This window comes from Bos mutus, unplaced genomic scaffold (assembly GCF_027580195.1).
Source record: "Bos mutus isolate GX-2022 unplaced genomic scaffold, NWIPB_WYAK_1.1 CTG227, whole genome shotgun sequence".
Lineage (NCBI taxonomy): Eukaryota > Metazoa > Chordata > Mammalia > Artiodactyla > Bovidae > Bos > Bos mutus.
This window is the reverse complement of record NW_027219731.1, coordinates 107,797-135,223: the sequence shown is the minus strand read 5'-3', so window position 1 is coordinate 135,223 and position 27,427 is coordinate 107,797. Positions and strand designations below refer to the sequence as shown.

The 27,427-nt window shown below is 45.6% G+C and overlaps 1 protein-coding gene across 1 annotated transcript in view; it reads left to right on the top strand.

Annotated features, from left to right (window-relative positions):
- Positions 1–27,427, top strand: part of LOC102279819 (protein SSX3) — a gene marked incomplete at its 3' end in the record, with an annotated part of 173,840 nt that overhangs the window by 38,633 nt on the left and 107,780 nt on the right. The window contains exons 3-5 of the mRNA XM_070366869.1: positions 3,255–3,376; positions 4,013–4,132; positions 8,248–8,301. Of these exons, the coding sequence (XP_070222970.1) occupies positions 8,293–8,301 (9 nt within the window). The remainder of the gene's footprint in view (positions 1–3,254; positions 3,377–4,012; positions 4,133–8,247; positions 8,302–27,427) is intronic.

Genomic DNA, 27,427 nt, shown 5'->3' with positions numbered 1-27,427 from the left:
TGTTGGATATATATTTTGCAAATATTTGCTCCCAAGTTTGCCTTTTCATTTGAATAACAGAAGAGAAAAAGTTTTTAATTTTAGTTGAGTCCAGTGTATTTATACTTTCTTTCATAGTCCATGCTTTTTGAGTCATTGTTAAGAAATTTTTGCAAATTTCAAAGTCACTAAGATTTTATCCTATGCTTTCTTCTAGACATTTTATAATATTGGTTCTTACATGCAGTTATGTCCATTTTGATTTAATTTTGTATATAGTCTTAAGAAAGGATTTAAGTTCATTATGTTTTGCATATGGCTGTCCAGTTGTTCCAGAACCATTTGTTTTTTAAAAAAAAAAGTTATCCTCCCACCATTGAATTACCTTGTCATTTCTGTTAAAAGAAAATCAGTTGATTGGTTGTATTTCTGGAAATACTTCAGTTCTTATTTATTTATTTGGCTGCACCGGGTCTTAGTTGTGGCATGCAGAATCTTTAGTTGTGGCATCCAAACTCTCAGTTGTGGCAAGTGTGAGCTAGTTCTCTGACCGTGGATCAAACCCAGTACCCCTGCATTGGGAGTGTGGTGTCTGAGCCACTGGACCTCCAGGGAAGTCCCTCTAGAAGTACTTCAGTTCTATTTTTCTGTTTGTCTGTCTTACTGGCATTGTAACATCACTGATTACTGTAGCTTTATAGTAAGTCTTGAAGTCAAATAGTATAAGTCCTCTAACTTTACTCTTTTCCACAATTTTTAGGCATATATGAGTCTTTTATATTTCCAAATGAATTTTGGAATCAGCTTGTTGGTTACTATAAAAAGCCTGCTTGGGTTTTGATTGGGATTGAATCGAATCTATGGAGCTATTTGGAAATAGTTGACATTTTAATAATACTGAGTTTTCAGATCCATGAACAGATATATCTTTCCATTTATTTAGGTCTTCTTTCATTTCTCTCAAAAGTGTTTTCTAGTTTTTAGTATGCAAATTTTACACATTTTGTCAAATTTATCCCTAAATATTTTATATGTCTATATTATTTTAAATGATACTAGTTATTTTAAAGTTTCCAATAGTTATTTGCTAGGATAGAGAAATACAGTTGACTTTTGCATGTTGAGCTTGTATCCTATAACCTTGCAAAGCTCATTTATAAGTTCTAGTAGCTAGTTTTGATCCTGTAAGCTTTTATACATAGACAATCATGTCATCTGTAAGAAACGGTAGTTTTGCTTCTTTCTTTCCATTTTATTTATTTCTTGTCTTATTGTACTCGCTAGAACCCACTCCAGTATTCTTTCCTGGAGAATCCCAGGGACGGGGGAGCCTGGTGGGCTGCCGTCTATGGGGTCGCACAGAGTCGGACATGACTGAAGCGACTTAGCAGCAGCAGGAGCAGCAGAACCTGCAGTACAATGAGCAGAAGTGACTACAGTGGAAATATTTGCCTTTGTCTTGATCTTAATAAGAAAACAGGTTCAATCCCTGGGTCGGGAAGATCCCTTGGAGTAGGAAATGGCAACCCACTCCAGTATTCTCGCCTGTAATATTCCGTGGACAGAGGAGCCTGGCAGGTAAGAGGAGCCTGGCAGGCTATAGTCCATGGGGCTGCAGAGTCAGACAAGACTGATCACACACCCTGATGGCCTATGTGGGATCTCTCACCTCACCTCAATACATAATATAGTATTGGATTATAATACACTTTGCTATTCCCATCTATTGTTATGATTTATAATCCAATTCCATTGTGATCAGAGAATATACTTTGCCATTATATATATGTAGTCCTGCATCCATGTCTCCATCCCTTCATATACTCTAGGCATCATTCCTGCCTTGTATTCCACCTGTGCTTCCCTTGTCTCCACCCTCATTTGAAATCCACTGAGCCCCGCCCCTGCGCAAGGTATGCTCCCTATGGGCTCCATACACAGCCCTCACAGTGTCCACTGGTCCGTTTCTTTTCCTCCTCTCCCTGCTTGCATGCTAGAGTTCTCTGCAATCCCATCTAATTCTGTAAAACACGGCCCTTCCCATCTGTCCATCTGGTTCCACTCAGTCTCGTCCTGGAGGGGCAATAAGGGCGGTGCTCCGGTACACTGAGGTTATGGGAGTCTAAGCGGCTAATTCATTCTCGGGACTAGAATGGTAAATTTGGGCCCTCTGCTCAGGTTGAACTAACCAAACGAGATATATTCGCTCTTCCTTCACGCAAGAGTTAAGTGTGAGTTACCTCCGAAATCTCTATGGTGTGCGGGCCTTGTGGGGTGGTCTATGTGGTGGACGGGGTACGAAAGACGTAATCAATGATGCTACAGTAATACAGAAGTTCCAGCAATGCCAATAGTGGTACTGGCAGTAAGACAAACAGAAAAATATAGTTGAAGTACTTCCCGAGGGACTTCTATGTGGAGGGCAGGGTGTTTGTAGAGGTTCCCCACAAGCCCCGCCCACTATGGCTTCTTTTGGCAATCATAGGGGAAAAGGGCGGGTCCAGAACACAGACTAAACTTGGGCTTCCTTTTGTGTCTTTTGAAGCGACGGCTGTTTGCAGTTGTTGGCTTGCTGGTGGCGGGTCACTTCCCTTTTAGAAGTTCAGGCTTTGGACAGACCAAACGTTTGTTGTTCATATAAACTTGAGCACTTTGTCCTTATCCTCGCCATTTCTCAGCTTCTTAATTTATGACATAGGGATGAAGATGGTAGCTATGTCATGACTGGTGCAGAGCGTTTGGAGCTAGGCTCTGAGCATACTAAAGGGGTGTGATGGGTTATCTAGGGCATCCTGATTAGTTAGGGATAGAAATATGCTGAGCCACCATGAAAGGGGACTTCCCTGGTGGTGCTAGTGGTAAAGAACCAGCCTGCCAATGCAGGAGATGTAAGAGACTTGGATTTGATCCCTGGGTGGGGAAGATCCCCTGGAGGAGGAAATGGCAATCCACTTCAGTATTTTTGCCTGGAGAATTCCATGAACAGAAAAACCTGGCAGACTGCAGCCCATGGGGTCCCAAAAGTGTTGGACACGGGCTGAAGCGACTTAGCACACAGATATGTGCTAACAGAAATAACAACTATTAGCATTCTGCCCTTATGAGCTGGCACTGTGCTAAGTGCTTTACTTTCTTCAGCTCATTTTCTCAGCCTAACACTGTACCAGGTGAGTACTATCATCATCTTCATTTTATCATTCCAAGCTGGGTGGTGCATGAAATACTTCAAGGTGCTGGGCCTCTCTGCTGACCTCTGCCCCTTCCTGTGTCCACAGCCACTTGCTTGTGAGTCATCTGCTTTCAGAGTCCCCTTGGGATGTGGAGAGTTCCTGCTACAGCTGTGAAGGGGGTGGCCTGGCTGTGAGGACTGCACAAGAAGATCCCCATGAATTACAAGGTGAGTCAGACCTAGTGGTACTACCATGATACCTAAGGCCACAGTAGATAGATCCCTCTCAGGCTGGACTCAGACCCACCACAGAGCTGTATGTGGGTTTATACACACTGCATTTATATGGGTTGTTTATATGGATTATTTCACTTTCTGACCTCTCCTGGGCCCAGAAAATGGGGGCATGGAACACTCTCCCTAAAATTATATCAATTATTCCACTTTCTCATTTCCCATACCTAAACCTTCACAACTATATCAACAGTGATTTCTCCTGATTTAATTATCTGGGATATGCAGAGAAGCACCAGACTCCCTTCAAATTTGTATACTTCTTTTTCTTGACTTACTCTTTTAGTTAAAACCTTCAAAACACTATTAATAATATCTTCTAGGCATCTAAACTAGTCATTTGACCCCAGGTTTCTATTGTCACTGGGCTTCCCTGGTGGCTCAGACGGTAAAAGCCTGGTGGGCTACATTCCATGGGGTCCCAAAGAGTTGGACACGACTGAGCGACTTCACTTTCTTTTGTTACTACCAGACCATCCTGACGTACCACAGATCCACACTGAATTCCCATAACCCAGAGCTCGGAGCCTTCAATATTTATACCAATTCTCATCTTAATGTACCCCTCAGGGACTCTGCTGGGCCAAGGGGCTGGATCTTCTCTGGTCTGCTCGGCTGGGTCTGTGCCCACTCTTTTGGCTGCTTTCCAGAAACCTGTTGTGCTCTCACAACATCTCCTTTGTTCACATGGTGAGTTTATATATCAAAACAAACATTTGTTTACAGTTTCTATTTTTGTGTCCTAGAAGAAATCTGACTTAAATGCTTGTGGCCAGTCTACCACATTTAATTGGAAGATTCACATTGTGTTTTCATCCTTTAAAATCTCCTCTGGATGCATTATGTTCCCTTTCTCACTCCTGATTCTATATCGGTTTTAACTTTATTTTAATCAAGTTTGAGTGGTCTATAGACTCTTTCCTATTTCAGTGGTGTTTTGGTTTCATGTGTCAAGTATAATATATATTTTTAGAAAATGTCTCTTCATTCACCTTTCTCCTATTATTTGAAATCACTTTGTTGTTCTGTTTATAACTTCTTGAGAAAGATGCTTAGCTAGCAAATCTTTATTGTTCCCAACATATTCATTAAAGATTATACATTTTCCTCTATATGTTCCTTTAAGCCCATAAGTTTTTTTCTATAAACTTTTAAATCAAAGTATAACATTTATCCAGGAAAGTATACACATTTTAAAAGTATAGCTCAATGAATTTTAGAGCACAGCCTTGTAACCACCCCTGAGATCAAGAAGTTAAACATTCTCAGTGACCCAGGAGTGCCTTTCTCGGCTCCCTGTGGTGTGGACCTGTACTGCTTTGGAAATATGAAGAATCATTTTCAGTTGTCACAAGACAAGGCAGGACTGAAGTCATTTGTTCAATAGAGGTGGGGAGATGAAACATCCTGCAGGGTGTGGGATAGATCTGCCCAACACAGAACTGTCCCACCCAAAATGCCAACAGCTCTACCACTGACAGACATGGGGGCAGACTCATCCTTGCTCCCTTTGCTGCCGTGGCCCCAGCCTGTGACCTGTTAGCTTACTCACACCCTCCAATTCCAGTTGCCTTTCATTCCCAGATGTCTGTAGTTACCTGCCACATTTATCTGGCACCTGTGCCCTGTCCCACCTGGTGTGTCCACCTGGAAATGCCTTTTCTGGATTAGCCTGAGGGACACAATGCACCTTTCAAAACTTATACCCCTTCCACGGCTTTGCAGCATTTGGGTGTCCACACTACTGACTATAAGCCCTTCAAGGATAGGAAATGTGTATTCTGCAATTTCTGTTTCCCCAAACACCCAGGAAAACCCCAGCTACATAAAAGGAGTTCAAAAAAGGTTTGTTATATGAATACTCAATAGTATGGTGTTCATTATATGATTTTATTTTAATTGGGAAGCTTTATTTAATACAGTGGGTATCTTGCCATGAGCATCGGCTGTACTGTTGTTCCTGCAAAATTATTTGATCCTTTATCCATTCTGTGGCTGATCAATCTCAAGTAAAAACAGTTTTTGGCTGTTATCAATAAAGCTCCTCTGGACATTCTAGTACATGCTATTTAGTGCACATATGTACACATTTCTGTTTGGTATATACATAGAAATCAAATGGCTGGACCATATCATAGATGTATTGTTAGCTCTTGAAGCAACTATTGATATTTTCCAAAGTGGCTATACCATTTTACATCCCCCCTAGCAGAGGAGGAGAATTTCTGCTGTTCCACACCCTCACCAGCACTTGGCAGCAAATGCCTCCCTTTCTGTGACTGCATCTTCTAGATTTCTTCCACCATGTGCCTTGAGTCTCTTTCTTTTCATTGTTTTCCATTCTTTTAGTTCTCTGTAATTCAGTAATGGTATTTTCTATTTTCTATTATCCATGCCTCACCTGTTTCCAGTTTGCTACTAAAACCTGTTGATTTTTTTTTATTTATTTTTTTATTGAAGGATAATTGCTTTACAGAATTTTGTTGGTTTTTGTCAAACCTCAACATGAATCAGCCATAGGTATACATATATCCTCTCCCTTTTGAACCTCCCTCCCATCTCCTGCCCCATCCTACCCCTCTAGGTTGATACAGAGCCCCTGTTTGAGTTTCCTGAGTCATACAGCAAATTCCTGTTGGCTGTCTATTTTACATATGGTAATTAAATTTACATGTTATTCTTTCCATACATCTCACCCTCTCCTCTCTTCTCTCCATGTCCATAAGTCTATTCTCTATGTCTGTTTCTCCATTGCTTCCCTGTAAATAAATTTTTAAGTACCATTTTTCTAGATTCCGTATATATGCATTAGAATATGATATTTATCTTTCTCTTCTGACTCACTTCACTCTGTATAATAGGTTCTAGGTTCATCCACTTCATCAGAACTAACTCAAATGTATTCCTTTTTATGGCTGAGTAATTTTCCATTGTATATATGAACCACAACTTCTTTATCCATTCATCTGTCAATGGACATCTAGGTTGCTTCCATGTTCTAGCTATTGTTAATAGTGCTGCAGTGAACAATGGGATACATGTGTCTTTTTCAATATTTGTTTCCTCGAGGTATATGCCTAGAAGTGGGATTGCTGGGTCTTATGGTGGTTTTATTCCTAGTAAAACCTTCTGTTGATTTCTTACTTTCACTTACTGTGATTTTTAGCTACAGACTTTCTGTATGTTGTTTTTTTTTTTTTTCATAAATTCCCATTGTTTGGTGACTTTCTTCATTTTACCATATCTTAAATTGAATATGTTAATTTCTTGGTCTTTTTTTTGCCAGAGCTTGTGCAATTTTCGCTATGCTATGCTATCTCCAGCTGAAAGAAGTTGGTGATACCACCATAAAGGGTACTATATTAAAATCCAACTAAATGTTTATAAAGGATAAATAAAACAAACTATATCAGGGAAAAGACATTTTCCAAAATATTAGTTACAAGAGCTTAAAAAAAACTTCTAGAATTACATCCCCTTAATCCTAAATTATTAATCTTATTACTCCATCATTTACATTTACATTATTGGAAATTTACTGTTTTTATCAAAGTATAGTTGATCTACAGTGTTGTGCTGGTTTGAGGTATATAGCAAAGTGACTGTTTTTTCAGATTCTTTTCCCTTACAGATTATTATAAAATTATTGAGTATAGCTCTAGGTGCTATACTGTATGTCCTTTGTTGTTGTTGTTTAGTCGCTACGTTGTTTCTGAGTTTAGTGCAACAAGGTACCAAGAAGATAAAAGTGTGCTCTGAAGGGGCCATGTTGCCTGAGGCTGCTAGCCTTGGAACCAAGGAGGGGTTAGGGTGGAGGTGGAACTCCTGCAATGAAGAGACCCCAGAGTGCTTTGTTCCAAACAAGATAGAGGTTCCTTTTCCCTCTCATAAGATTCCAGGGTGAGTGATGGGCCCTCTATGGGTGAAGGGTACTAGGGCAGCATTGCCACCCTCCTAGGGCACTGCCCTCATCTGTAGCATGGAGAGACTGGGCCATGGGCCCACCTGGGTCCCAGGGTAAAGGACAGAGGTCCTATTAGCAGGGAAGTGGCTAGAACTGGGTTCCTGGTACATGAGGGGACTGTGTCACACAAGGCACACTTCCAGTACAGCCTGTCAGCTCCCCAGGGGCAGAGGGTGACCCCTCATACCCAGCACAAGATCCAGCGCTTGGCTCACTGATGAATGAATGGCTCCAAGAGCCAATGCACAGAGGCTTCTCAAAAGTACTTTTCACACTTGGGTGCCACTCAGGGTGGGGACCTGAGGAAGCGGGAGGTAGGGGGTGGGTGGTGCTTGCTGAAGCTGAGAAGAGGGTGCAGGAAGGGCCCAGGCAGGAGGAAACTCAGCCAGAATTTGGAGAAGTAAATTCCACTGAGAGAAATGTTGATGGGGAACACAGGAAGGACTGAAGTGGGACTGGCTGGAGGACACTTTTCCTACAGGGTTTCCTGGACTGTATGGGGAGAGTAGCAGGGCTGGCTGACCCCACAGAGAATGGGCCCTAAGAGGCCCTCTGAGCTCAGGGAGTGGAAGAAAGCACTACTACATCCTCAGCAGCAGAGAGGTTTCACAGTAACATGTAGGCCAAGGCTGAGCCTGCTGCTGGGGGCTGCCCAGGGTTCTCCCAGAGGAGCCCTTAAGCCCATCCCATTTTCCCAGCCAGCTTTGCCAGGTGGCCGGGGCACTGGAGATTCTGGACTCTGCTTCCCCACAAAAAGGAGACCAAGTGTGATGGTGGCAGTGAGGGTGGTTGTGGTGGTGCATGGTTTGGGATCAGAACACTTGTCTTTCTGTTTATACAGGACAGAGGGAGGAGGTAAGAAGAGGAAGTGTCCAGAATCATTGTCATGTTCGAGGTGAGCATGGCTAGAAGCATGTGCTCTGTCTCACACAAAGAAAAGGGAGATGTGTCAGTGCTTCATACCTTTAGGAAACAGGGAAATGCTTTCTAGTGCCCTGGATACATTTCGGTTCAGTGGCCCTCCAAGCAGTCCAGGGTCATTGTTGAAGGTCACCCAGGCAAGCCACTTTCAACTGCAACCGCCTCATCTTTAGAATGTTGACAAGTTGCTTATCCTGTAGATGCAGGACCGCAGAGAGAGTGAAGTAAGATAGGAAACTTTGAAGCATGGCAACAAGGAGCCAATACTGTGCCCAGGTAAGGAAATAGTCTCTGATAAAGTGAGCCTAATCAGATTGGAAAGATTCCATAAATATTATTGGTCTAAAACACTGCTCAAATTCCTAATGAACACGTACCCCCAAAGGACCAGTTAATTTTTAAACCATTTATTTAGAAATAACTTCAAACTGAGAATTTCTGTGAATAATACAGAGAATTCCTATAAGCCCTTCAACCAAATTCAACAATTGTTAGTATTTTACCACATTTTCTTTGTGATTCTCCCTCCTTCCTTCCCTCCATCCTCTCTCTATATACACATTTATATATATAGGCATTATTTCCTTTTTATGAACCACTTTATAGTAGGTTGCAGACATGATGGCTCCTTGTTCCTGGATACTTCCCCATGCATTTCCCAAGGACAAGTACATTCTCCTACATAACCACGGTCTTAGCTTGGGCTACCATAACAATACCATAGACTGGGTGACTTAAGCAACAGAAATGTGTTCTCATACAGTTCTGGAGACTAGAAGGAAGTCTAAGATCAAGGTTCTGGCTGATTGCATTTCTAACAAGGGCTTCCTTCTTGGCTTGTAGATGGTAGTATACTTTTTTCCCCCAAACTTTAAACTTTTTTTTTTTGCATTGGGATATAACCGATTAACAATGTGTGGTAGTTTCAGGTGAACTGCAGAGGGATTCAGCCATATATATACATGTATCCATTCTCCCCCAAAGCCCCCTTTCATCGAGGCTGGCATATAACATTGAGCAGAGTTCCATCTAGATCTTTGTTAGTTATCCATTTTAAATATAGCAGTGTGTATATTTTAAATGGATAACCAACAGAAACCTTTTGTATAGCACATGGAACTCTGCTCAATATTATATGCCAGCCTGGAGCGGAGCAGGGTTTAGGGGAGAATGGATACATGTATATGGATGGCTGAGTTCCTTCACTGTTCGCCTGAAACTATCACAACATTGTTCATTGGCTATATCCCAATGCAAAATAAAAAGTTTAAAGTTTGGGGAAAAAACAGTAGACAGCCAGGAAGGAAGCACTTGTTAGAAATGGAATCAGCCACAACCTTGATCTTAGACTTCTGGTGTTAAAAAAAATAAAATTGAATTGAAGTCGCTCAGTCGTGTCTGACTCTTTGCGATCCCATGGACTGTAGTCTACCAGGCTTCTCTGTCCATAGAATTTTCCAGGCAAGAGTACTGGAGTGGTTTGCCATTTCCTTCTCCAGGGGATCTTCCTGACCCAGGGATCGAACCCAGGTCTCCTGGATTGCAGGCAGACGCTTTACCCTCTGAGCCACCAGGGAAGCCCATAGTAAATTAAAAAAATAAATACAGCAGTGTATACTTGACCTTCCCAAAGGCACTAACCATCCCTTCCCCCTGGCAACCATAAGTTTTTTTCTAAGTCTGTGAGTCTGTTTTTGTTTTGTAAGTTTGTTTGTATCATTTCTTCTTAGATTCCACATATAAGTGATGTCACATGATATTTCTCCTCCTCTAACTTCATTCAGTGTGACACTCTCTAGGTCCATGTTGCTGCAAATGGCATTTCATTCTCTTTAATGGCTGAGTAATATTCCATGGTTTATATATACCATATCTTCTTTATTTATTCCTCTGTCAATGGGCATTTAGGTTGCTTCCATGTCTTGGTTATTGTAAATACTGCTACAGTGAACATTGGGGTGCATGTATCCTTTCGGGTCATGTTTTTCTCCAGATATATGCCCAGGAGTGGGATTGCAGGGTCATATGGTAGCACTATTCTTAGTTTTTTAGAGAACCTCCATACTGTTCTCCATAGTGGCTGTACCAATTTACATTCCCACAAACAGTGTAAGAGGGTGCCCTTCTCTCCACATCTTCTACAGCATTTGTTTGTGGATTTTTTGATGATGGCTATTTTGACTGCTATGAGGTGATATCTCATTGTAGTTTTAATTTGCATTTCTCTAATAACTAGTAGCAATGTTGAATGTCTTTTCATGTGCCTCTTGGCCATCTGTATGTCCTCTTTGGAGAAATGTCTATTCAGGTCTTCTGCCCATTTTATGAGTGGGTTGTTTGTTTTGATGCTATTAAGCATCATAAGCTGTTTGTAAATTTTGGAGACTAAGCCCTTATAGGCCACGTCATTTGCAAATATTTTATCCCAGTCTGTAGTTTTTCATTGTTTATTGTTTCCTTTGCTGTGTAAAAGCTTTTAAGTAGGTCCCATTTATTTTTCCTTTTATTTCCATTATTCTAGGAGATGGATTGAAAAAGATGTTGCTGTGATTTATGTCAGAAAGTGTTCTGCTATATTTACCTCTAGGAATTTTATAGTGTCCTGTCTCACATTTAGGTCTTTAATCCATTTTGAGCTTATTTTTGTGTATAGAGTTAAGGAATGATCTAAAATAACTTTTTTACATGTGGCTGTCCCGTTTGCCCAGCACCATTTGTTGAAGAGACTGTCTTTCCAACATTGTGTAGTCTTGCCTCCTTTGTCATAGATTAATTGACCATAGGTGCATAGACTTATTTCTGGGTTTTCTATCCTGATGCATTATAGATGGCTGTCTTCTCACTGTTTCCTCAAATGGCCTTTCCTGGCTGGATGCACATAGACAGTGAGCATGAGCCTTCTCTAATATCTCTTCTTATAAGGACACTAATCCTATAAGATCAAGGCACCACCCTTAGTTCAGTTCAGTTCAGTCTCTCAGTTGTGTCTGACTCATTGCGATGCCATGGACTGCAGCACACCAGGCCTCCCTGTCCATCACCAACTCCCGAAGTTTACTCAAACTCATGCCCATTGAGTCGGTGATGCCATCCAATCATCTCATCCTCTCTCATCCCCTTCTCCTCCTGCCTTCAATCTTTCCCAGCATCAGGGTCTTTTCAAATGAGTCAGCTCTTTGCATCAGGTAGCCAAAGTATTAGTTTCAGCTTCAGCATCAGTCCTTCTAATGAGTATTCAGGACTGATTTCCTTTAGGATGGACTGGTTGGATCTCCTTGCAGTCCCAGGGATTCTCAAGAGTCTTCTCCAACACCACAGTTCAAAAGCATCAATTCTTTGGCACTCAGTTTTCTTTACAGTCCAACTCTCACATCCATACATGACTACTGGAAAAACCATAGCCTTGACAAGACAGACCTTTGTTGGCAAAGTAATGTCTCTGCTTTTTAATACTCTGCTGCTGCTGCTGCTACATCACTTCAGTCATGTCCAACTTTGTGCAACCCCATAGACGGCAGCCCACTAGGCTCCTCTGTCCCTGGGATTCTCCAGGCAAGAATACTGGAGTGGGTTGCCATTTCCTTCTCCAGTGCATGAAAGTGGAAAGTGAAAGTGAAGTTGCTCAGTCGTGCCCGACTCTTACTGACCCCATGGACTGCAGCCTACCAGGCTTCTCCGTCCGTGGGGTTTTCCAGGCAAGAGTACTGGAGTGGGTTGCCATTGCCTTCTCCAAATACTCTGTCTAGGTTGGTCATAACTTTTCTTCCAGGGAGTAAGTGTCTTTTAATTTCATGGCTGCAATCACCATCTGCAGTGATTTTGGAGCCCCCCAAAATAGTCTGCCACTGTTTACCCATCTATTTGCCACGAAGTGATGGAACCAGATGCCATGATCTTTGTTTTCTAAATGTAGAGTTTTAAGCCAATTTTTTCACTCTCTTCTTTCACTTTCATCAAAAGGCTCTTTAGTTCTTCACTTTCTGCCATAAGGGTGGTGTCATCTGCATATTGGAGGTTATTGCCCAGGAATCTTGATTCCAGCTTTTGCTTCTTCGAGCCCAGTGTTTCTCATGATGTACTCTGCATATAAGTTAAATAAACAGGGTGACAATACACAGCCTTGACATATTCTTTTCCCAATTTGGAACCAGTCTGTTGTTCCATGTCCAGTTCTAACTGTTGCTTTCTGACCTGCATAGAGATTTCTCAGGAGGCAGGTCAGGTGGTCTGGTATTCTCATCTCTTTCAGAATTTTCCAAAGTTTATCGTGATCCACACAGTCAAAGGCTTTGGCATAGTCAATAAAGCAGAAATAGATGTTTTTTTCTGGAATTCTCTAGCTTTTTCGATGATCCAGCAGATGCTGGCAATTTAATCCCTCGTTCCTCTGCCTTTTCTAAAACCAGCTTGAACATCTGGATTGTTCATGCATTGTTGAAGCCTGGCTTGGAGAACTTTTGATCATTACTTTACTAGAGTGTGAGATGAATGCAATTGTGCGGTAGTTTGAGCATTCTTTGGCATTGCCTTTCCTTGGGATTGGAAGGAAAACTGACCTTTTCCAGTCCTGTGGCCACTGCTGAGTTTTCCAAATTTGCTGGCATATTGCATGCAGCACTTTAACAGCATCATCTTTCAGGATTTGAAATAGCTCAACTGGAATTCCATCACCTCCACTAGCTTTGTTTGTAGTGATGCTTCCAAAGACCCACTTGACTTTTCATTCCAAGATGTTTGGCTCTAGGTGAGTGATCACACCATCGTGATTATCTGGGTCATGAAGATCCCTTTTGTACGGTTCCTCTGTGTATCCTTGCCACCTCTTCTCAATATCTTCTGCTTCTGTTAGGTCCATACCATTTCTGTCCTTTATGGAGCCCATCTTTGCATGAAATGTTCCCTTGGTATCTCTAATTTTCTTGAAGAGATCTCTAGTCTTTCCCATTCTGTTGTTTTCCTCTATTTCTTTGCATTGATCACTGAAGAAGGCTTTCTTATCTCTTCTTGCTATTCTTTGGAATTCTGCATTCAGGTGCTTATATCTTTCCTTTTTCCTTTGCTTTTTGCTTCTCTTCTTTTCACAGCTATTTGTAAGGCCTCCCCAGACAGCCATTTTGCTTTTTTGAATTTCTTTTTCTTGGGGATGGTCTTGATCCCTGTCTCCTGTACAGTGTCATGAATCTCTGTCCATTGTTCATCAGGCACTCTATCAGATCTAATCCCTTGAATCTATTTGTCACTTCCACTGTATAATCGTTAGGGATTTGATTTAGGTCATACCTGAATGATCTAGTGGTTTTCCCTACTTTCTTCAATTTAAGTCCGAATTTGTGAATAAGGAGTTCATGATCTGAGCCACAGTCAGCCCAGTCTTGTTTTTACTGACTGTATAGAGCTTCTCCATCTTTGGCTGCAAAGAATATAATCAGTTTGATTTCGGTGTTGACCATCTGGTGATGTCCATGTGTAGAGTCTTCTCTTGTGTTGCTATGAGCAGTGCGTTCTCTTGGCAAAACTCTATTAGCCTTTGCCCTGCTTCATTCCGTATTCCAAGGCCAAATTTGCCTGTTACTCCAGGTGTTTCTTGACTTCCTACTTTTGCATTCCAGGCCCCTATAATGAAAAGGACATCTTTTGGGGGTATTAGTTCTAGAAGGTATTGTAGGTCTTCATAGAACGGTGAACTTCAGCTTCTTCAGCATTACTGGTCAGGGCATAGACTTGGATTACCGTGATATTGAGTGGTTTACCTTGGAAATGAACAGAGATCATTCTGTTGTTTTTGAGATTACATCCAAGTACTGCATTTTGGATTCTCTTGTTGACTATGATGGCTATTCATTTCTTCTAAAGGATTTCTGCCCACAGTAGTAGATATAATGGTCATCTGAGTTAAATTCACCCATTCCAGTCATTTCAGTTCGCTGATTCCTAAAATGTCAACATTCACTCCTGCCATCTCCTGTTTGACCACTTCCAGTTTGCCTTGATTCATGGACCTGACATTCCAGGTTCCTATGCAATATTGCTCTTAACAGCATCAGACCTTGTTTCTATCACCAGTCACATCCACAGCTGGGTATTCTTTTTGCTTTGGCTCCATCTCTTCATTCTTTCTGGAGTTATTTCTCCACTGATCTCCAGTAGCACAGGGGGCACCTACCGACCTGGGGAGTTCATCTTTCAGTGTCTTATCCTTTTGCCTTTTCATACTGTTCATGGGGTTCTCAAGGCAAGAATACTGAAGTGGTTTGCCATTCCCTTCTCCAGTGGACAACATTTTGTTAGAACTCTCCACCATGACCAGTCTATCTTGGGTGGCCCTATGGGCATGGCTCATAGTTTCATTGAGTTAGATAAGGCTGTGGCCCATGTGATTAGATTGGTTAGTTTTCTGTGATTGTGGTTTTCAGTCTGTCTGCCCTCTGATGGAGAAAGATAAGAGGCTTATGGAAGCTTCCTGATGGGAGAGACTGACTGAGGGGGAAAATGGGTCTTGTTCTGATGGGTGGGGCCATGCTCAGTAAATCTTTAATCCAATTTTCTGTTGAAGGGTGCAGCTGTGTTCCATCCCTGCTATTTACCTGGGGAAAAACTATGGTGGAGGTAATGAAGATAATGGTGACCTCCCTCAAAAGATCCCATGCATGTACTGCTACATTCAGTGCCCCCAGCCCTGCAGCAGGCCACCACCGACCCACACCTCCACCGGAGACTCCTGGACATCCACAGGCAAGTCCATTACCGTCTCCTGTAGGGTCACTGCTCTTTTCTCCTGGGTCCTGGTGCACAAGGTTCTGTTGTGCCCTCCAAGAGTCTATTTCCCAGTCCTGTGTAAGTTCTGGCAGCTCTGTGGTGGGGTTAATGGCGACCTCCTCCAAGAGGGCTTATGCCATACCCAAGTCTGCTGCACCCAGAGCCCTGTCCCTGCGACAGAGCACCACCAATCCATACCTCCACAGGAGACACTCAAACACAATTCTGTCTCAGTCTCTGTGGGGTCCTGGGTCCTCAGGGTTTGTTTGAGCCCTCTGAGCATCTCTGGTGGGAATGGGGTTTGATTCTAAACATGAATTTACCCCTCCTACCATCTTGCTGGGGCTTCTCCTTTGCTCTTGGACGTGGGGTATCTCCTCACAGCCACTCCAGCATCTACTGTCTTGCTGGGGTTTCTCTGACCTTGGACGTGTGGTATCTCCAAGGGTATCTCCTTGTATCACAAGGGTATCTCCACCATTAGACTTCATTTAACCTTAATTACTTCCTCAGAAGGAATTCCCTGGTGACTCAGAAGGTAAAGAGTCTGCCTGCAATGAGGGAGAACCAGGTTCGATCCCTGGGTCAGGAGGATCCCCTGGAGAAGGAAATGGCAACCCACTCCAGTATTCTTGCCTGGAAAATCCCATGGACAGAGGAGCCTGGCAGGCTACAGTCCATGGGGTTGCAAAGAGTTGGACATGACTGAAGCAACTTCACTTCACTTCACTTCACTTCACTTCACTTCTTCAGAGGCCCCACTTCCCTTTCAGTACTTTAAATATATCTTGCCATTCTCTTCTGGCCTGCAGAGTTTCTGCTGAAAGATCAGCTGTTAATTGTATGGAGTTTCCCTTGTATGTTACTTGTTGCTTTTCTCTTGCTGCTTTTAATATTCTTTCTTTCTGTTTAGTCTTTGTTAGTTTGATTAGTATTTGTCCTGGCATGTTTCTCCTTGGGTTTATGCTGTATGGGACTCTGTGCTTCTTGGACTTGACTGACTATTTCCTTTCCCATGTTGGGGAAATTTTTTTTGTTTATTTTAATTGGAGGCTAATTACTTTACAGCATTGTGGTGGTTTTTGCCATACATTCATATGAATCAGCCATGGGTGTACATGTGTTCCCCATCCTGAACCCCTCTCCCACCTCCCTCCCCATCCCATCCCTCGGGGTCATCCCAGTGCACCAGCCCTGAGCACCCCTGTCTCATGCATGGAACCTGGACTGGCGATCTATTTCACATATGATAATATACATATTTCAGTGCTGTTCTCTCAAATCATCCCACCCTTGCCTTCTCCCAGAGTCCAAAAGTCTGTTCTTTACATCTGTGTCTCTTTTGCTGTCTCACATATAGGGTCATCGTTACCATCCTCCTAAATTCCATATATATGCATTAATATACTGTATTGGTGTTTTTCTTTCTGACTTACTTCACTCTGTATAATAGGCTCCAGTTTCATCCACCTCGTTAGAACTGATTCAAATGCATTCTTTTTAATAGCTGAGTAACATTCCATTGTGTATATGTACCACAGATTTCTTACACATTATAATCTCTTCAAAAATTTTCTGAGACCCTTTCTTTATCTCTTCTTCTTCTTCTGGGACTCCTATAATTTGAATTTTAGTGCATTTTGTCTCAGACGTCTTTGAGACTATCCTCAGTTCTTTTCATTCTTGTTCCTTAATTCTGCTCTTTGGCAGCTATTTCCACCATTCTATCTTCCACCTCACTTATCCATTCTTCTGCCTCAAATATTCTGCCACTGATTCCTTATAGAGTATTTTTAATTTCAGTAATTGTGTTGTTCGTCTGTTTATTCTTTATTTCTTCTAGGTCCTTGTTAAATATGTTAATTGATTCTTGCATTTTCTCCATTCTACTTTCGAGGTTTTGGATCATGTTTACTATCAGTACTCTGAATTCTTTTTCAGGTAGTTTGCCTATTTCCTCTTTGTTTATTTGGTCTTGTGTGTTTCTAGCTTGTTCCTTCATTTGCACAATATTTCTCTGCCTTTTCATTTTTTTTTAACTGACTGTGTTTGAGGTCTCCTTTTCCCAGTCTTCAGGGTCAAATTCCTTCTTCCTTTTGGTTTCTGTCCTTGGTGGGTAAGGTTGGTCCAGTGGATTTTGTAGGCCTTGTGTTGGGTGTGACTTATGCTTGCTTTCTGGTGGGAGGAGGGGAGGGGTTTTTTTTCCCCCCTCTGCTGGGCAGGGTGTGTGAGGTTATAATCCTGTCTGCTCATGATTTGGTTTGTGTTTTTGGTTTGGTTTTTGTTTGTTGTTTGGATGAGGCATCCTGCACAGGGTGCTGCTGGAAGTTGGGCAATGCTGGGTCTTCTATACATGTGGTTGCCTTTGTGGGTGTTCTCACTAATTAATACTTCCTAGGGTTAGGAGTTCACTGGCAGTCTAGGCTCTTGGAAGTAGCACTCCCACTCCACAGACTCAGGGCCCAGTCTCTGGCTGGGGAACTGAGGTTCCACAAGTGGTTTGTCATGGCATTCAGTTCAGTTCAGTCACTCAGTCATGTCCGACTCTTTGCGACCCCATGAATCGCAGCACACCAGGCCTCCTTGTCCATCACCAACTCCTGGAGTTCACTCAAACTCACGTCCATCAAGTAGGTGATGCCATCCAGCCATCTCATCCTCTGTCGGGGTCCCCTTCTCCTCCTGCCCCCAATCCCTCCCAGCATCAGAGTCTTTTCCAATGAGTCAACTCTTCGCATGAGGTGGCCAAAGTACTGGAGTTTCAGATTTAGCATCAGTCCTTCCAGTTAACACCCAGGACTGATCTCCTTCAGAATGGACTGGTTGGATTCCTTGCAGTCCAAGAGAATCTCAAGAGTCTTCTCCAACACCACACTTCAAAAGCATCAATTCTCCGGCGCTCAGCTTTCTTCACAGTCCAACTCTCACATCCATACATGACTACTGGAAAAACCATAGCCTTGACTAGACAGACCTTTGTTGGCAAAGTAATGTCTCTGCTTTTGAATATGCTATCTAGGTTGGTCATAACTTTCTTTCCAAGAAGTAAACATCTTTTAATTTCATGGCTGCAATCACCATCTGCAGTGATTTTGGAACCCCAAAAAATAAATTCTGACACTGTTTCCACTGTTGCCCCATCTGTTTCCCATGAAGTGATGGGACCAGATGCCATGATTTTAGTTTTCTGAATGGTGAGCTTTAAGCCAACTTTTTCACTCTCCTCTTTCACTTTCATCAAGAGGCTTTTTAGTTCCTCTTCACACTTTCTGTTATGGCATTGAAAGTGAAAGTGAAGTTGCTCAGTGGTGTCCGACTCTTTGTGACCCAATGGACTGTAGCCTACCAGGCTCCTCCCTCCATGGGATTCTCCAGGCAAGAGTACTGGAGTGGGTTGCCATTTTCCTTCTCTAAAAACTAACATGAGCACAATGCATTGGCTGGGAATGCATTGGCCAGTTATGGAATTAAAGAGGATTAAAACAAACACAAGAAAACAAAACAAGAAACAGAAGACTAATCCCAGACAAATGTTAAGTACAAACAAAATCAGGCAAATAATAACAAAAATAATGGAATACACACACACACACACACACACACATACAAAATCAAGATTGACCCAGCAAGCAAAGGAAACCAAAAATGATATCAACCAGTTAAAAACAAAACTAACTAAAGCACAAACCAGAAAACAAAACCAGAGGAAGGTGTCAACTGGGGAATACAGCAATGAAAACAAAACATACAAACATGGTGACAAAAAGAAAGAATATAAAAGCAAACTTTATTAAATAGAGTGTAGATTAAAAAGATTAATATATATATATGAATAATTACACCAGATAAAGAACAATAAGAAAAGCAAACAAAAGAATAAATATAAAAAATAATAAATTTAAAACAACTTTTTAAAGAAAAACCCCACAGAACCACAGAAGGCCAATGCAGAGGCAGTATATAAAGGAAATAAAAAATGTGATTTAAAAAATTCTCAAAAGCTTAAATGAATTTAGTAGTACTAAAAAAACCAACAACTACAGCAAGAGGGAAAAAAAGAAAAAAAATCCAGATGCAACTTCAGAACAAATCAAAATATAAAAATAATAATGTTTTCTTGGAATTCAGCTGTAAGCATCCTTTCCCTTGATGTGAGTCACAGTCCACCTCACCTCCTTAGGATGCCCTCCAATACTGGGCTGGTCTCGGGACCTGCTGTGGGGGCAGCTCAGACTCTAATTGGGTCCTGTTCCTGTGTGTTCTTGCCTCCAATGTCCACAGCTTCCAGAGCTACTGTTTTTTCTTTTGTGGGAATTCTCACTGTCCTTTTATATATTCCATAGACACGGAGTCTGCCTAGTTGATACTGTGGATTTAATCTGCAGCTTGTACAACTGGTGGGACAGTTTTGGGTCCTCTTCCTTAGCCGCACTGCTTCTGGGCTTAAATTGTGGTTTTATGTGCACCTATGCATGTGAATCATCTACAGGGGTTTGCTCCTGAGGCTGCCCTGGAAGACTTGGGTCAGCCCCAGTGAAGACTGGGTGTGGAGGTGGTGCAGCTGCTTGGATTGCAGGAGCCCTGGCAGCACCCAGTACTCAGGGGAGCCATCAGCTAGGGCAGCAGGAAATATGGTGCTCTTAGGGTTTTTCTAGCCTCTGGCAGCTCTGTCCCAGTGAGGATTGAGCATGGAGGTGGCATGGTTCCTTGGGTCACAGGGACCCTGGCTATGCTGTGTATGGCAGGGGCACCATTGGTGCAGGAGATGTGCTGCTATTAGGTTTTTCTCTAGTCTCTGGCGGCTCTTTTACAGTGAGGAATGAGCATGGAAGTGGCACAGCTGCTTGGATCACAGGGTCCCTGGTGGCACCAAGTGTGCAGACACATGGACTGCCTCAGTCGAAGGATCGATGGCCCTATTACTCTTTTCCTAGCTTCTAGCAGCTGGCAGCAGATCCTCTTTGGTCCTTCTCTGTTGCTCGGCCCATTCAGGCACTTTAAAGGCCCCATGGCTGGGGTCCGTCTCTATGACATGGCATATCAGGCGCTTAAATGGCCACCCAGGCTGGGGTCCTTCTCTGTGGTCTGGTGCGTCAGGCACTTAAAAGGCCACCCTGGCTGGGGCCCTTCTCTGTTGCTTGGCATATCAGGCATTTAAAGCTCTCGTGCCCCGGCTGGGGTTCATCTCTGTTGCTCAGCTTGTCAGGTGCTTAAATGGTCGCACTGGTTGGGGTCGTTCCCTATTGCTCAATGTGTCAGGTGCTTAAGGGCCCCGCCTACCCCATTGGGGTCCTTCTCTGTTGCTCAGTGTGTCGGGTGTTTAAAAGGTCCCCATAGTTGGAGTCCTTCTCTGTTGCTTGGAGGGACAGGCACCTAAATCACCACCCTGACTGGGGTCCTTCTCTATTAGTTGGCATGTCAGGTACTTATAAGTGCCTCTGGCTGAGCTCCTCCTCTTTTGCTTAGTGCATCAGGCGCTGAAATGGCCACCCATCTTGGGGTCCTTTTTTGTTGCTTGGTGCATCAGGCACTTAAAGGGCCCACCTGGTTGGGTCCCTCTCTATTGCTCGATGTGTCAGGTGCTTAAATGGCCCCCCACCTGCAGTTGCGGGGGTCCTTCTCTGTTGCTTGGCATGTCAGGCACTTAAAGGGCCCCCGATTGGGGTCCTTCACTGTTACTTGGTGTGTCAGGCATTTAAAGGGGACCATGACTGGAGTCCTTTTCTGTTTCTCTGCACATCGGGCACTTAAAGGGCCCCCTGCCTGGGGTCCTATTGTGTTGCTTGGCATGACAGGCTCTTAAATGGCCACCCTGCCTGGGCTCCTTCTCTGTGGCCTGCTGCGTCAGGCACTTAAAAGGCCACGCTGGCTGGGGCCCTTCTCTGTTGCTTGTCATATCAGGCATTTGAAGGGCTGCCCTGGCTCAGGACATTTCCTGTTGGTCAATGTGTCAGGTGCTTAAGGGCCCCGCCCATCATGTTGGGGTCTTCTCTGTTGCTCAGTGTGTCAGGTGTTTAAAGGGTCCCCATGATTGGAGTCCTTCTCTGTTGCTTGGAGGGACAGGCACTTAAATGGCCACCCTAGCTAGGGTCCTTCTCTATTGCTTCGTGTGTCAGGCACTTAAATGCCTACCCTGGCTGAGGTCCTTCTCTATTACGTGGCATGTCAGGCACTTAAAGGGCCTCTGACTGGGGTCCTTCTCTGTTGCTCAGTGCACCAGGTGCTTAAATGTTCCCCTGGCTTGAGTTCCTCACTGTTGCTTGGTGTGTCTGGAGCTTAAATGGCCACATTCCCTGGGTTCCTTTTCTGTTGCTTGGTGCATCAGGCACTAAAGCCTGCCCCCGTCCCCCACCCAACCTGGTTTGGGTCCTTCCCTACTGTTCTCCGTGTCAGAGGCATAAGGGACCCCCCTGCTTGGGGTCCTTCTCTGTTGCTTGCAACATCAAGCACTTAAATGGCCAAACTGGCTGGCATCCATCTCTTATTTTTCGTGTCAGTCACTTAAAGGGCCCCCTGGCTGGGGGTGCTTCTCTGTTACTTGGCACATCAGCCACTTATTAGTGCCCCTGGCTGGGCTCCTTCTCTTTTGTTCAGTGCATCAGGCGCTGAAATGGCCCCCCATGTTGGGGTCCTTTTTTGTTGCTTGGTGCATCAGGCACTTAAAGGGCCCACCTGGTTGGGTCCCTCCCTATTGCTCAATGTGTCAGGTGCTTAAATGGCCCCCACCTGAAGTTGGGGGGTCCTTCTCTGTTGCTTGGCATGTCAGGCACTTAAAGGGACCCCCGACTGGGGTCCTTCACTGTTGGGAGTGTCAGGCACTTAAAGGGGACCATGCCTGGAGTCCTTTTCTGTTTCTTTGCACATCGGGCACTTAAAGGGCCCCCTGCCTGGGGTCCTATTGTGTTGCTTGGCATGACAGACTTTTAAATGGCCACCCTGGCTGGGGTCCTTCCCTGTGGCCTGGTGCGTCAGGCACTTAAAAGGCCACCCTGGCTGGGGTCCTTCTCTGTTGCTTGGCATATCAGGCATTTAAAGGGCCGCCCTGGCTGAGGACGTTCCCTGTTGGTCAATGTGTCAGGTGCCTAAGGGCCCCGCCCACCCCGTTGGGGTCCTTCTCTGTTGCTCAGTGTGTCAGGTGTTTAAAGGGTCCCCATGGTTGGAGTCCTTCTCTGTTGCTTGGAGGGACAGGCACTTAAATGGCCACCCTAGCTAGGGTCCTTCTCTATTGCTTCATGTGTCAGGCACTTAAATGCCTACCCTGGCTGAGGTCCTTCTCTATTACGTGGCGTGTCAGGCACTTAAAGGGCCTCTGACTGGGGTCCTTCTCTGTTGCTCAGTTCACCAGGTGCTTAAATGACCCCCCTGGCTTGAGTTTTTCACTGTTGCTTGGTGTGTCTGGAGCTTAAATGGCCACATTCCCTGGGTTCCTTATCTGTTGCTTGGTGCATCAGGCACTAAAGCCTGCCCCCGTCCCCCCCCACCCCCCCCACCACCTGGTTTGGGTCCTTCCCTACTGCTCTCTGTATCAGGGGCATAAGAGGCCCCCCTGCTTGGGGTCCTTCTCTGTTGCTTGGCACACTAAGCGCTTAAATGGCCAAACTGGCTGGCATCCATCTCTTATTTTTCATGTCAGTCACTTAAAGGGCCCCCTGGCTGGGTTCCTCTTTATTCAGTGCATCAGGCGCTGAAATGGCCACCCATGTTGGGGTCCTTTTTTGTTGCTTGGTGCATCAGGTACTTAAAGGGCCCACCTGGTTGGGTCCCTCTCTATTGCTCAATGTGTCAGGTGCTTAAATGGCCCCCCACCTGCAGTTCGGGGGTCCTTCTCTGTTGCTTGGTATGTCAGGCACTTAAAGGGCCCCCGATTGGGGTCCTTCACTGTTACTTGGTGTGTCAGGCACTTAAAGGGGACCATGCCTGGAGTCCTTTTCTGTTTCTCTGCACATCGGGCACTTAAAGGGCCCCCTGCCTGGGGTCCTTTTGTGTTGCTTGGTATGACACTCCCTTAAATGGCCACCCTGCCTGGGCTCCTTCTCTGTGGCCTGGTGCGTCAGGCACTTAAAAGGCCACCCTGGCTGGGGTCCTTCTCCGTTGCTTGGCATATCAGGCATTTAAAGGGCCGCCCTGGCTGAGGACGTTTCCTGTTGGTCAATGTGTCAGGTGCTTAAGGGCCCCGCCCACCCCATTGGGGTCCTTCTCTGTTGCCCAGTGTGTCGGGTGTTTAAAGGGCCCCCATGGTTGGAGTCCTTCTCTGTTGTTTGGAGGGACAGGCACTTAAATCACCACCCTGACTGGGGTCCTTCTCTATTAGTTGGCATGTCAGGTACTTATAAGTGCCCCTGGCCGGGCTCCTCCTCTTTTGCTCAGTGCATCAGGCACTGAAATGGCCACCCATGTTGGGGTCCTTTTTTGTTGCTTGGTGCATCAGGTACTTAAAGGGCCCACCTGGTTGGGTCCCTCTCTATTGCTCGATGTGTCAGGTGCTTAAATGGCCCCCCACCTGCAGTTCAGGGGTCCTTCTCTGTTGCTTAGCATGTCAGACACTTATAGGGCCCCCGATTGGGGTCCTTCACTGTTATTTGGAGTGTCAGGCACTTAAAGGGGACCATGCCTGGAGTCCTTTTCTGTTTCTCTGCACATCGGGCACTTAAAGGGCCCCCTGCCAGGGGTCCTTTAGTGTTGCTTGGCATGACAGGCTCTTAAATGGCCACCCTGCCTGGGGTCCTTCTCTGTGGCCTGGTGCGTCAGGCACTTAAAAGGCCACCCTGGCTGGGGTCCTTCTCTGTTGCTTGGCATATCAGGCATGTAAAGGGCCGCCCTGGCTGAGGACATTTCCTGTTGGTCAATGTGTCAGGTGTTTAAAGGGCCCCCATGGTTGGAGTCCTTCTCTGTTGCTTGAAGGGACAGACACTTAAATCACCACCCTGGCTGGGGTCCTTTTCATTAGTTGCCATGTCAGGTACTTAAAAGGTCCCCTGTCTGGGGTTCTTCTATGTTGCTCAGTGCATCAGGCACTTAAATGGCCACCCTAGCTAGGGTCCTTCTCTATTACATGGCATGTCAGGCACTTAAAGGGCCTCTGACTGGGGTCCTTCTCTGTTGCTCAGTTCACCAGGTGCTTAAATGATCCCCCTGGCTTGAGTTCTTCACTGTTGCTTGGTGTGTCTGGAGCTTAAATGGCCACATTCCCTGGGTTCCTTTTCTGTTGCTTGGTGCATCAGGCACTAAAGCCTGCCCCCTTCCGCCCACCCCCAACCTGGTTTGGGTCTTTCCCTACTGCTCTCCGTGTCAGGGGCCTAAGGGGCCCCCCTGCTTGGGGTCCTTCTCTGTTGCTTGCAACATCAAGCACTTAAATGGCCAAACTGGCTGGCATCCATCTCTTATTTTTCGTGTCAGTCACTTAAAGGGCCCCCTGGCTGGGGGTGCTTCTCTGTTACTTGGCACATCAGCCACTTATTAGTGCCCCTGGCTGGGCTCCTTCTCTTTTGTTCAGTGCATCAGGCGCTGAAATGGCCCCCCATGTTGGGGTCCTTTTTTGTTGCTTGGTGCATCAGGCACTTAAAGGGCCCACCTGGTTGGGTCCCTCCCTATTGCTCAATGTGTCAGGTGCTTAAATGGCCCCCACCTGAAGTTGAGGGGCCCTTCTCTGTTGCTTGGCATGTCAGGCACTTAAAGGGACCCCCGACTGGGGTCCTTCACTGTTGGGAGTGTCAGGCACTTAAAGGGGACCATGCCTGGAGTCCTTTTCTGTTTCTTTGCACATGGGGCACTTAAAGGCCCCCTGCCTGGGGTCCTATTGTGTTGCTTGGCATGACAGACTTTTAATGGCCACCCTGGCTGGGGTCCTTCTCTGTGGCCTGGTGCTTCAGGCACTTAAAAGGCCACCCTGGCTGGGGTCCTTCTCTGTTGCTTGGCATATCAGGCATTTAAAGGGCCGCCTGGCTGAGGACGCCCCTGTTGGTCAATGTGTCAGGTGCCTAAGGGCCCCCACCCGTTGGGGTCCTTCTCTGTTGCTCAGTGTGTCAGGTGTTTAAAGGGTCCCCATGGTTGGAGTCCTTCTCTGTTGCTTGGAGGGACAGGCACTTAAATGGCCACCCTAGCTAGGGTCCTTCTCTATTGCTTCGTGTGTCAGGCACTTAAATGCCTACCCTGGCTGAGGTCCTTCTCTATTACGTGGTGTGTCAGGCACTTAAAGGGCCTCTGACTGGGGTCCTTCTCTGTTGCTCAGTTCACCAGGTGCTTAAATGACCCCCTGGCTTGAGTTTTCACTGTTGCTTGGTGTGTCTGGAGCTTAAATGGCCACATTCCCTGGGTTCCTTATCTGTTGCTTGGTGCATCAGGCACTAAAGCCTGCCCCCGTGCCCCCCCCCCCCCCACCACCCGGTTTGGGTCCTTCCCTACTGCTCTCTGTATCAGGGGCATAAGGGCCCCCTGCTTGGGGTCCTTCTCTGTTGCTTGGCACACTAAGCGCTTAAATGGCCAAACTGGCTGGCATCCATCTCTTATTTTTCATGTCAGTCACTTAAAGGGCCCCCTGGCTGGGTTCCTCTTTATTCAGTGCATCAGGCGCTGAAATGGCCACCCATGTTGGGGTCCTTTTTTGCTTTGGTGCATCAGGTACTTAAAAGGGCCCACCTGGTTGGGTCCCTCTCTATTGCTCAATGTGTCAGGTGCTTAAATGGCCCCCACCTGCAGTTCGGGGTCCTTCTCTGTTGCTTGGCATGTCAGGCACTTAAAGGGCCCCCTGATTGGGGTCCTTCACTGTTACTTGGTGTGTCAGGCACTTAAAGGGGACCATGCCTGAGTCCTTTTCTGTTTCTCTGCACATCGGCACTTAAAGGGCCCCCTGCCTGGGGTCCTTTTGTGTTGCTTGGTATGACACTCCCTTAAATGGCCACCCTGCCTGGGCTCCTTCTCTGTGGCCTGGTCGCCAGGCACTTAAAAGGCCACCCTGGCTGGGGTCCTTCTCCGTTGCTTGGCATATCAGGCATTTAAAGGGCCGCCCCTGGCTGGGAGGACGCTTTCCTGTTGGTCAATGTGCCAGGTGCTTAAGGGCCCCGCCACCCCATTGGGGTCCTTCTCTGTTGCCCAGTGTGTCGGGTGTTTAAAGGGCCCCATGGTTGGAGTCCTTCTGTTGTTTGGAGGGACAGGCACTTAAATCACCACCCTGACTGGGGTCCTTCTCTATTAGTTGGCATGTCAGGTACTTATAAGTGCCCTGGCCAAGGGGCTCCTCTTTTGCTCAGTGCATCAGGCGCTGAAATGGCCCCCCATGTTGGGGTCCTTTTTTGTTGCTTGGTGCATCAGGCACTTAAAGGGCCCACCTGGTTGGGTCCCTCCCTATTGCTCAATGTGTCAGGTGCTTAAATGGCCCCCCACCTGCAATTGGGGGACCCTTCTCTGTTGCTTGGCATGTCAGACACTTAAAGGCCCCCCTGCCTGGGGTCCTTTTATTTTGCTTGGCATGACAGGCTCTTAAATGGCCACCCTGCCTGGGGTCCTTCTCTATTCGTGCGTCAGAAGGTTAAATGGTCACTGGCTGCGGTCCTTCTCTGCTGCTTGACACGGCAGGCACTTATACGTCCTCCTTGTTGGTTGTTTTTGTTCAGTCGCTAAATTATGCCTGATTCTGCAACCCCATGGACTGCATCCTACCAGGCTCTGTCCATGGGATTTCCCAGGCAAGAATAGTGGAGTGAGTTTCCATTCCCTTCTCCATCTCCTGGTTGGGGTCCTTTTCTATTGGCACACCAGGTACTTAAGGGTCCCTCTGACTGGGGTCCTTCTCTGTTGCTCAGTGTGTCAGGTGCTTAAATGTCCACCCTGGCCGGGGTCCTTCTCTGTTGTCTGGTGTGTCATGTGCTTAAGGGACCCCTTCCCATTTGGGGGTCCTTCTCTGTTGCTTGGCACCTTAAGCACTTAATGGGCCATCCTGGCTGGGGTCCTGTCTATTGCTTGTCATTTCAGGTGCTTAAATGTTCCCCTTGGCTGTGATCCTTTTCTGTTGCTTGGCGTGTCAGGTGCTTAAAGGGCCACCCTTGCTAGGATCCTTCTCTGTTACTCTGTGCATCAGGCACTGAACGCACCATCCTCTCTGGGGTCTTTTTCTGTTGTTCAGCTGCTGGTGCTGGCATTTGGGGAGTGAGAAGCTACAGTGAATGTTCCACCCCCTGCATGTGACTCAGCAGTATTGCCTTGCCTCCAAGGCTGCCTGGTTTTCCTCCAGAAGCATTTCCCTCCATAATCTACTCCCTCACACCACCTTGGGCCATCTCCCCACAGTCAAAAGCAGACCTCACCCTGAGATTGATCTCCAATACCTATGCTCCAACTCCCAGCCACTG